Here is a 12,010-nt window from a genome sequence, read left to right as displayed (position 1 = left end):
CTAATTTGCAAACAGGATAACTGCATCACATCGCGGGCTTCCATAGCGATGGCAGGCGTAGCCAGGACTGAACTGGAGCTAATCTAGTTGTTTAACATGTTACAACCAGAACCAGAACTTGTGTCTGTCTGAAGCTGAGATACAGCAAAGTGGGCAAACATTCAGCACTGGCATTTAGCCGTCCACTTGACGGAGTGGGAAAGCTACAGATGAGATGAACAAGAGAAGTTCCTGCTAAAAGATGACCAACATGAAGGGAATCCTAATCACCGTGCATCCTTGATGATGAGGAAGGGGGGTCAGTAGATAGAGATTATGGATGTGGTCTAACTGCATACAGCCTTTCTATAAGCCTGGCTTTCATCAAGTTATTAATGAGCTCACTATTTTTTGTTTTATGTATGTTTAAATGTAGCAGTTCCATTTAAAGGTAGCAGCATGTAGTTTTCTGAGTTAAGGCAAAATTAAAATATAATAAAAAGCTCAAGCTCTGTTTATCTCCAGGCAGAAATATCAATGGTTAAAAAGTATATGAGTTGGCATATTTCTACAGTATATAGAAACAACAACGGGTTGGTTCTAACTCCATCTGAGTTCATTTGAAAAAAACAAAATAATGCTGCGGTGAATAAAATGATTAGTGGAAATATTTAGGCCAATACACAACAGAAAGAAGAAAAGAACATTAAAAACCTATTGCAACTACAGTCACAGCCCTCAGACTAGAGCGGATCCTGACAGACATCTGCCTCAAACAAAAGTGATTCTTCCACCGTCTGGGTTTTCTCATCTATTCTTTCATTTAATTATCAAGTCTGGAACAAAGGCAAGGCTTTTCTCATCATGCAGTTTTGCTGCAACATCCTTCCTGGAACAAAGTGAGCTAAGTGCATGCTAAATCACTGTGACATAAAACAGTGACAGTATGAGTATGGGACTGGCCAGCAAAAACAACTCATGAAACCTAAAATCTGTGCATGTCCTTTGGTGATAAGATGAAATCTGCCATTGCAAATGCAACTTTGACCAAAGCAGCAATAAAAACAATCCACTGGCGCACTTTAGCTCACCATTTCCACCCAACCCTTCCAATTTGCAGGTTTCCCCTTTGATTTTACATCCAAAGAAATAGTCATATAGTCCTCCATTTGTGGTGTTGGAGGATATCTGGATGGCTCCATGACCACCTGCTGATTTCCAAAAGAGGAAAACTACTTACCCAATTTGTAAGAATGAAAAATGGAGTGACGGAACTGAAGGGCCGAGGTGAAGGAAACGGCATTAAGATCTAAGTCAGCAGGTCAATACTAATGTAGCGGTTCATGCCACTGTGAGGGCCATAAGAGGGATAAGTGGTTGGCGATGTGAATATGTGTGAGTAGAGTGGGCCACATGGGTTTCAGCAGGTCATTAATAGTGACTACACAATCCTGCATTGACTTCCTACCACTGAAACTTCTATACCCAAAACTGTTGGATGTCAAAAACAATAAACACCTCAGACTGATGCTGAAAAGATCCTATTGATAAAAAAAAAAAAATAGCTTGGAAAGAAATCATGTAAGTTAAAACAATCCTGTTATCTGTATTCAAAACCTGTTAGATTGTGCTGAACCTGAGAGATGATGCAAGAGGACTAGCAGAGTCCATGTTGTGCTTTATTGCTTGGATTTTCTATTAAAGCTCCATTAAAACTCATGGTAAGTGAACCTGAACTAATTGTCTAACACATTTTCTTAATGCATGATACAAAACACCTAACAAGTGTTTTTAATTTGCACCGGGACAGAGAGAAAGCCAACACAAACAGCTGGCTGCAACCCAGCACTTCCAGCTCTCCCGGAGAAACAAATTCTGTGTTTAAAGTTTGCTGTGAAGTCAGATTGAAATGATCAGCGAAATCTGGTGTGAAGAACAGTGGAAACTTCCAGCATATGGTGTTTAAAGGAGAAAATCACCACCCAATCATCACATCATCAGATGTTGTGCATTACACTAAATGGTGTAGTAGGTCATTGAGATGTTTTGATGTCAACATTACACACCAGCTTACTACACAGCAAGAAAAGGGTCAGCTGTGAAACTACTCACTGTCCATATAGACCTCATATTACTTCAATGATGCCTCCAGTTCATGCCATTTTATCTTATTCTAGGAAAATTTTAGCATGCTTGAAAATAAAAAGGATGGGATGGGAGGATAAAATGAAAGTGGATCAGATCTACTGTGTATGTCTGATGGTATTTACTGGATCAGCTGTTTCTCCATCCATGACTTATGTGTCATTTTGGGTTGTATGGTGGAAATTCTCCACTTTGTAATCTCCTTGTTGAGGGCCAGAGGGGTTGACAGAACTGGGTCAGACTCTGGACTGGATCTGGGACACTCAGACGAAGAGAGTTTTGTGCTGATGGGTACATGGTGAGTAAGAAATCTGTCCGGTGAATAACTGGAGGTATCAGATGAGCACATCATGTGCGGCTACATGTGCCACCAATTCACACTCTCTTCCAGCTTTAGCTTAACTTACAAAAACCAAGCACAGAACTTTCAGTATTTCCTTCCTGAGCCATGCTTGTATGTTTATTGGTGTATACAGCATCATCCCTACCTGCTCCTGCCTCTCCAACCAGCGGTCTACCATGGGATGATTGGCGCTGAGGGATGAGCGAGCCGTCTCTCGCTGAAACTCTCTCTGATTGGCCCAGGTCCCTGCATCTCGCGGCAGGCTGCGATACGTGTCCATACCTTTACTCTGCAGACACAGTGGTTGCCGATATGTTCAGGACTACATCCATGTATTCCAACAGTGCTTCCCATCAACTAAACAGATCTCTTTAAGTTGAAGCCACCTTTCCTTTCAGGTTCATTTCAACTAACTTTGGACTTTTTGCATGAAATCTTCATTACATCTGTACAAAGAAACAAAATATGCAGCTTGTTTCTACCATCAAAAATCAGGTTCATTTGAACAAACACACCTTTCTTTCAAGGCTGTTTGTGCCGGAGGCATGGCGAGCTTTCAGGAAGCCGGCGGTGGTGGACCAGCGGGTTGGGTTCTTCCTGGATGGGGCTTCATCTGTTTTGACCTGTGCCTCAACACCACTAAATGGCCCATTGACCGTCATCAGGGCAGGATCACTGCTGCGTCTTACGTGCAGAGGCATATCTGGACAAACAAAGAAAAGAAGGATGATCAATCAAGAATATTTATTTATATAGTACTTTACAACATCCAACATGTGGTCAACGGGCTTTACAGTGAAGATAAATAGATTAGAAAACACAAAAAAACAGTAGAAGTGGCTACAAGTGTCACCTTGCTGTGACATATTGAGAACCAGTTTGCATAAATTACTTTAAAGCTCAGATTTAAAAAGCAGGAAGTCTATAATGGTACATAAATGTGCATCGTTCCAGTTATACTTTAACCTTGGCACCTCCAAGGTGCATTGAGCTGAAGACCTCAGTGCCTTCATGTGTTTAGAAAGATAAAGAATTTTTGATAGGGAAAGTTGTATATGGCTGTAAATGATCAAACCTTTAACTCAGTTCTAAAATCAGCTGAAAGCCAGAGAAGAGATAAAAATCACATCTGAATGTTGGTTAAAATAGGTCTAATTGAGTCTTAAACTGATAATAGCATTAATGGCTTTTACAAGGTCACAATGGCTGAGGAAAAGTTTGAACTATGGTCAAAGGACAAAGCTGAATAAAACTTTGTTCTGACAACAGAATCAAATGTTTTTTCAAATTAAAGTATTTGAATTTTTACCTGTTTAAAACGTAAAGTGGCTCTTTTGTGTCTATTTTATTCTAATATGCAAGTCCAGAAGGACAAGAAATAATCAAGCATTTTTCACAAACCCCTTTATTCATTTTGTATTGATTCTGGCAGAGGTTGATCTGAGACAAACAAACAAACAGAGAAAGCTCCGCCCTATGTCCTGCCTGTGGGCTGCGTCTGAGTAGCTATACTGAGCAGTGAAGGTAGGTGTGGCTTTCTTCTCATAAACACACACAATCTAGAGAAGATGACCAATCATTAAGTCCCTCAACCAGGAAGTCACAAAAATTTCGCAGTAGAAAAAACTCTCTAAAACCAATCATTTCTGTCACCATGGAAACCAAAATGTAGTGAGGGCTGGAAGACTCAAACATGATTTTAGGTCATGAGTATTCAACACAATAACACTGTACAAAGCTAAAAAAAAAAACAAAAAAAAAAACTAGAATAATCAAGCCCCTTTAACTACAGAGGCTAAATTTGACATAATAAGCTGGTTAGGAAGGCAAATACCCTTAAACATCAAGAGTTTGTATGATGATCACTGAAACAAAGAAAACAGGATATGGCCAAGAATGGAGCCTTGTGCTACACCATAGGACAGTGAGTCATACATGTGATGAAAAAGCATCCCCAACTATATCAGAGAACCTTGTCCAAATTAAATATGACTTGAACCCATCTTGAATTGGCCACAATATTATCCAATGTTTTCACTTGGAAAGAAACCGTGTAAAGCTTAGTCTTGGTGTATACTTATGAACGTCTTTCTTTCCATAACTTTTTTTGAATTGTTGGCTTATTAGTGATAACACTGATGTACCTGATAAGACTGCAGAAAAAGACCTATTCCACCATTTAGAGGTGATTTGTGTAAATTTGGGTGAATAAATTATACCCTGAAACACAGTGGATTAAGATAATTAATCATTAAGATCCTGCTATCATTCTATAGTGAATTAATCAGATTTATAACTGAAAGTCTAACAGTGTGGCTCCAGTTTCTGTTTCACTGTCAGAGTGGCAGAGTGTGTGGGAACAACAACATGAGGAAGAGCCTATTGAGAAACACCCGCATTAGTGAATGACTTCCATTAAAACTCTTCAGTATGTTTAAAATTTACTGAGTGGGGGCGGCAGACCAAGGTCCAAATAATTACAGCTCACAAAACCCACCATACACAAATGTTATGACAATGAAAATCTGCTACTTCTAAGACTTCGCTCGTGTCATTCAACAGGCTAAAAGGAGCCACACTGAAGAGAAAAATCACAGAAGAAGAAATAACTTTGCTCCCAAAGCTGGAGCTTCGTCTTTGGACAACTGGGCCAAGTGTCGCGTTCCCATGTTCACTGCCAAAACATGTTCTGTGCACATACAGGAAACGCTGGGATCTGTCGACAGAGTGTGTGTGTGTATTTGTCTGTCTGGGTCAACAGTTATCTAACTTTGTGTGTATTGTGAGAGTAAGCGAAAAACATGATTGACCGTCTCCATCTGTGTGCTTGTGACTGCTTATTTCCCTGTGCTCTCTCATAAACTGACGAGTCTGTATATCACTGTGAGAGTGTGTGTGTGTTGGACCACCACATACATTTGTTAAGAGGTGTGTGTATTTATATAAACTAAAGTGGACCTCTGCATGTGCGTGTAGGTTTGTGAACCATTATCTAGTTGTGTGCAACATTGTCCACTGGTTGTGTGTGCACACCAGCGGCGAACATATGTTTGTGTTTAGAGATGCCTGGGCCAACTGCTACAGTACTTGTGTTAGCAAATGTCCGTGTGTGTATATACACACTTATGTACTTGGTTGAGAGGGGTTGTTGGGTCATCCAGAGCGTGGGACCTAAATCCCATTCAGCTGTGTGTGTGTGTGTGTGTGTGTGTGTGTGTGTGTGTGTGTGTGTGTGTGTGTGTGTGTGTGTGTGTGTGTAAACATCCCTAAATATGAGAGACATGTTTTATTAAATGCATTTAGTTGTGCTGAATGCTCCTGAAAAAGACAAAGAAGTGGCTTCAGCAACATCCCTAAATATGCCTTGTTCCAATCATCCCTATTGAGAATCACATTTCAACCAATGAGCTGACAGAATGGACAGTATGAGCCACTGACCTCCATGTGTTGGACTAATTTTTTGGCCACTTAGCTAAAATATTTTCAGAAACATCATTTGTCAAAGTATCTTATACTAAGTTATCTGTGCTGAAGAAGCACTACAGAACTTTGCTAACTTTCCAGTAGTGTGTCCTCAAACAGAGGACCATTCTACCAGTACTCCAAGCTCTCTCCAGCCAATAAAATTCTCATTTCTCACTCATTTCTTTCTCTGCCCTGTTCTCTTGTTATTTTCTTTTCTTCTTTTAATAATGTCCTCATGTTTCTTTGACAAATCAGCCATAGTGCATGTTCTAAAAAGCAAATGTGTTGATATCCAGTTGCTAGCTTATGCATCAGTTTGAAACGTGTGACGCACTGTGGAACTAAAAGTTGCAAAGTGCGGTTTCTTAACTTGTTGGGTAATGGAATGTACTTAATAATTGCCACTGTGCCATAAGATACAAGTCAGAAACACTGAGTTTTACTGTTCCAAGTAAGCATACAAAACTCACATATTTTCCTGACTTTTGCTGCTTCTTTAAAACTGGTGAAAGTAAAAAAAAAAAAAAAAGAACTCCAATGCATGCTGGTCCTATAGCCAACATATTTATAGAAATAAACATCTCACATAAGTTAAAAGTTAACAGAAAACTAAACATTTTTACACTACACTGAAACATCCTACAAAGTTGAATCATTACGAGTAAGAGCCAGCTCTTACAGCAGATAAGGCAAAAATAATAAATAAATGCAGCTGATTACTGAAGTCTACGGTTTGCTTTACAGTCTAGCATAATTACATTTTAGCTCCAGCACTTGTGTCATGCATTCAACAGAGACCAGTTGGTCTTTATGTGTGAGAGTTGAGGGAAAACATCTGCTAGACAGATATTCTCCATCAACGCTGGTGAAGGAAGAACTTTAAACTTTAATGATCGTTGCTCATCTCAAATGGCAATATGACCCTCTAACAGCTTCTGCCATTAACTTTTGGTTAAAAAAATAATTATTTCAACAACAGGACAATGCAGACTAAATAATATCAACTGGAGGGGAGCTATGCTGTGCATTTAGCTGGAGTAAATCACTGTAAATGGGATGGAAAAGAGAAAGGACCATGAGAGACAAGTCAATGATGCCACGTTTGCTTTACCGTTTTCTGTACAAATAGGAGGAAATGAGTTTCTCCAAGTAATATTTAAAAACCTCAAAAGTTCACAACAGTTGGACTGTCCTTTAATCAGCAGTTTACTTGAACTAATAAAATCTCATCAATCAATTTTTTTTTTCATTTTAAGACAACTCTGCCTAACAAGCTTTATTTTTTTTAAAGTCTGTGGACTTAACAGGGAAATTTACAGAGTAAGTCGAGCGCTTCTCTCTGCATCTCTTCCAACATGAATCGCTAATTGAAAGTTATTCTCATTAGAAGCTCATGAAAAAAATTAATCAAATCCTCTCCTTTCCTTCCATGTCAGGCATTTTCTTGAAACTTATTAAAATTCAGTTGATGAGATTCTCCAGCGTCAATTAGACAGAGTTGGAATTTATTATGAAGACGGGTAATTAATAACTGGCAGGTGCGATTATGCCAAAGACTGGCATTTCTTTCTGAAAATTCACATTCAGCGCCTCGTCCAGAAATGCAATTAAAACCAGAGTGACCTCTCTAACACTGTGTGTGTTTGTATGTGTGGAAAATACGGGTTCTGCTACATCAATCATGACCATTTCACATGCCATTAGTGGGTAGGCCATACTCCAGACAGAAAGGGCTTTTATGAGCTAAATAAAGAAAACATAACAGAAAATTACTCTATTAATCCCAAAAAGAAAATAATTAAGTTTCAACTGAGTAATGACTGATTTCTTGGATCTTATCTGGAAAACATAACAAATTTAATTGTGATAATCATAAAGAGTCTACCGGTATGTGTATGGCCGCCGCTTTCTGCAGGAATGAAGATAATCGATATAAAAGAAGTTTGTTTTCAACAAAAACAACAATTTTCTTCTCAACATGAAGTTTTGGAAACTAGAGAAAATCCTTCAGGAAAGCCAACTATTCTCTGCTTGTAAAATATATAAATCTTCACTATAATTCTTTCTTCATAAATACTTATGAAGAAACAAAGCTTGAGGACCACATTAGGAGGCTCCTACACACAAAGCATGTGAGGGGGTTGTGAGGGGAGTACCTTATCTTAGATTATCAATCCGCAGACTTGGAAGACTGAAACAATTCACAAATGCCATCAATGTATTTTTTTTAAACTTATAAGTTAATGCTGGATTGGAAAAAGGAAACACTTGGTAAAATGAAGGAGAGTCTATCGTGTTCACACGAGGGCAAACTGAGAAAGGTCTTTAACTTTGAGAAAGTGGGACTAAAGTACATTGGAGACAGAAGAAACATGAGTTACATTATTTGTTTTTACAGTTGTAAAGTCTGTTCCTTTTATTTTGAAATGGAGTCACATTTGTAAGAAACAAAAAAAAAGCAGCAGAATGTGAACTCACCAAACAGCTTTACATGATGGAAGCAACAAGACAATCCAAATTTCTCCCAAGCCACTTCTTTGTCTTTTTCAGGAGCATTCAGCACAACTAAATGCATTTAATAAAACATGTCTCTCATCCTAATTTTGAGACTTTCTTCAGGCAGTAGTGAGTAAATGACACCAAAAAGAAGCGTCAAATGAACGTATTATATACATCATGCAATAGCAAAATGTATTGCTCGCATAAATAACTAAAATGATTTCTTCCATTCTTCACCTGCAAAAATAGGACGTTATGTTTTCATTTATATCCACCAAAATTCTTTTTGACTTCAGCAACAGCAAATAATTGAGTGGGTATTTTGTCTCTGATTATTGTTATTCTTTAATATTACCAACATTTGAGATGGAAAAATTGGGTCAATTTTATCACAACTCTAAAACTTCAGGTTGAACAGTTTGACAAATAGCCTGCAGCAGAAATACAGGAGCCCAATGATAAAACACTGGTCAACAAAACAGAAGCAGTGAGACACGGGAGTGTGTCTTTCTGTGTGTGTATCTGTTTGCATCTGCTTGGAGTGGTATTCAAACAGTTGGCCTGATCCAAATCGACAGATTACCAAACAAGAGGCAGTTTTCCCCTCCACACTCTCAGTAATTATAGTAGAAGAAGTGGCCTGGCTGGCAGAACTGCAGAGGTGAGCGGCTCAGTGTCACTTTTGATTTAGCAGGCCGTGAACAGAACCAATTAGACACTTTGGCCGAAGATCAAACGTCTAACCGTGGCTGAAGAAAGGCACCTCCTGTCCAATTAACTGAATTTATGTACATCACTGCAGCGCTGCATGATAAGGAGATTTGTTCGGTTTTCAGTAAGCACCTGTTGCTGCTAACATTTGGCGATGTTAGGAACTGATTATAATATCTATGGAAAACAACTAAATGATTCAGTTCCTGGCAGTATCTGGAGATAATAGTCAACAACTAAAGGGCCCATTTCATTTATCTGTAATTTCACCCCTCCCTTCTTTTGGTACTGGGACTTACTGGTGCGCAGAGCCGATGGCGTGACTTCGATCTCGCTGGCGGTCTGGTAGGGCCGGAACGCCGAAGCCCCACTGCCAGCACTGAGGTCTGTGGCGAACAAGTCGGGGCTCTGGGTCCCTGTGGAGCTGGCGCTGGTACCATCGCCCCCATGATGAGGCTCTTGTTCGTCATATACAGCTATCAGCTAGAGGAGGGAGGGGAGAAAAGATAAAAGCAGACATGAGGATGAATTTGACAAACATGTTGCTTTGTGTGATTGAAAAGCTTTAAAAGTCCAAAAATATGTTTGATGAAAACCAAGTAGAAGTGTTTCATTCAGGAACAACACAATATAGACACATGTGGCACTGTGGAGAAGTCTCAGCCTTCACTTCATTTATATACATGGACCGAAAAATGGGACACAGCTGCAACACTTTAATGCAACATGCAAACACAAATGTAAATGGTGCGTTTAAGGCTAAGTTTGTGCAATTTTACTGTAACAGAAAGTCAATATTTGGTATGACCACCTTCAGCACAGGCTGAATTCTTCCAAAATAAATACATAAATGCATGCAGATGGAGTCGTTTTTCCATCTTTTGCATCCTTTACATCGTTGTCTATTTTCAGACATATATACAAATACAGCAGTACCACTGGGAACCATGGGGGGCAGTGCTGTGCAGCATAATTGATAGGCAACTTGCAAAAAGAAAGAAGAAGAAACCACAATGTATTTAATAGCGGATTTGTCCATCTACTGTGCTGCATTTTAATGTTTCTTTAAGAGATTATAACGATCTACTTCACCATTGCCATGTTTATTATTGTCTGAAACTAACAGCAGAAATATAGACTCTGCCCTTTCCTCTCATGGATGTACTTCCTCGCAAAGATGCGAAAAAATAATGATGATGGGAATGTGTGGGCAGCCGTGCTTGACAATCAAAGAGACGTTTGCAATTCATGTGTTTAGGGACAACGAGCAATTAGACCAACTTTTTGTGATTTTGCCAAGTTGTTTTCAGTAACTGGTCTCTGAACTTCTTGTAGGATATGGAGCTCCGCATTGGCTGTTAGCTACCTTCTGATTTATTCTGTCAAGATGATGCCACATTGCTGCGATAATGTTGCAGTTCAAGCTCTGGAAAGGGTTCATCACCCTACAATACCTGCTGTGACTGATTTTAAGTCCAGTTCTTGCATTCCTCAGCTTTTTCCTTTCCCCTTCCTTAGGAACAGCTTTGTGACACCCACCCTCTCATTTATGAAGAGGTTTCAGCCAACAGTACATGCATAAGCTGAAGGTCCAGATGGATACATCTAGTCTTGCTGATTTTTTTTTGGTATTTCTCAAGGACATTGTGACTCATCTGCTGTATGTGCGGTTTCTTCTAACCCTCCCACTTCTCATTGAACAATCTACTTGTCCAGTTTCTTTAACTTATCGACAGACTGCACAACCATGCAGATATAGGCTCAGTTTTTAGCTAACAGCTCTTATGGAATCAACTTAAAGTTGCAAAATACATTTCTTATGCTTGTAGAATTGTTTACTTATAAGCTTTCTGAAGCTGTCTCTATAGCAATGGAGACTAACCGTGTGTCTCTGAGACAAGCTGCAAGTAACAAGTGCCTAATCATCCTATTCAAAATAGGATTTTTTGGGCAAAGTTTTTATAGACAAACACCTTTAGTTAGGTGCACTTTGTGTTTCAAAGACTGTAAGAATGTCTGGCTGCTTTGGAGCAAAAAACAAAGAAAGAAACCATGGCTCGCTTCTTTCGTACGGAATTAAAACCCTTCAAATCCAAAGGAGGCTAACAGGAATCATTCAAATGCAACAAACTATGACTCTGGAGGTTGTCATCCATACAAGTCAACCGCAACGGTCTAATCCAGAGGCCTAAATAATTGCTGGCATGATTGAAATTCAGATGTTACAATTCTGAAATTGATGTACAGACAAAAAAGAAAAAGGTTGGTGCTCTCTTTCAGCTTAAATACAAGTACACACACAGCCCAAAGGAAAATGAAGGTGATTTAGACTCCCCTCCTTCTGTTATAACAGAGACATTCATTATGCCCAATCATATTCTCCCTTCACTCAAAATGCTTTCACGCCTTCTCTCCACATTTTTATGTTGAAAGCTCCTCTCCCTTACAGTTTGATTAATTCCAGCCTCTACTGAGTCCCTTTATTAGATTAAAGATGAGATACGTGCCATCACTCTGCGACTCCCACCAGGCATGTGTGTGTGTTCAGCTGGCTTCACTTAACTGGAAAGAAAATGAAAAACCCATCCAACATTTGCCAATTCTGATGATGTGATCCAACTGTCCCCCGTGGTGGGATCCGATATGAAGGCATGGCTTTGATAATGTCAAAGGTTCGCCATCCACTAAAGAAAATATTAGGCAGATTGGGGGGAAAAAATGGTGGGGGGATGCTACACAGTTCTGACATCTTCAAAACATCACTGCATATCATCTGGGTTTATTCACATGATTCAGAGCACAGAAAAAGCCTGAACTTTAAAGAAAAATACCCTGCGGCAAAAAGCAGCTGATCAAAAACTCCAACAA

The 12,010-nt window shown here is 39.3% G+C and overlaps 1 protein-coding gene across 6 annotated transcripts in view; it reads right to left on the bottom strand.

Moving 5' to 3' along the window:
- The window catches only part of pard3ab (par-3 family cell polarity regulator alpha, b), a 305,596-nt gene that overhangs the window by 186,305 nt on the left and 107,281 nt on the right, over positions 1–12,010 (bottom strand). For all 6 annotated transcript variants that reach the window (XR_013771364.1, XM_079243165.1, XM_079243169.1 and 3 more), the window contains exons 3-5: positions 9,442–9,625; positions 2,983–3,170; positions 2,613–2,756 (exon numbers count right to left, since the gene is read on the bottom strand). Coding sequence is in view for 5 of the 6 variants with exons in the window: in XM_079243165.1 (XP_079099291.1) it covers positions 2,613–2,756; positions 2,983–3,170; positions 9,442–9,625 (516 nt within the window). In the remaining variant the exon portion in view is untranslated. The remainder of the gene's footprint in view (positions 1–2,612; positions 2,757–2,982; positions 3,171–9,441; positions 9,626–12,010) is intronic.

This window comes from Telmatherina bonti, assembly GCF_933228915.1.
Source record: "Telmatherina bonti genome assembly, chromosome: 7".
Lineage (NCBI taxonomy): Eukaryota > Metazoa > Chordata > Actinopteri > Atheriniformes > Telmatherinidae > Telmatherina > Telmatherina bonti.
This window is presented reverse-complemented; position numbering and strand designations above follow the sequence as displayed.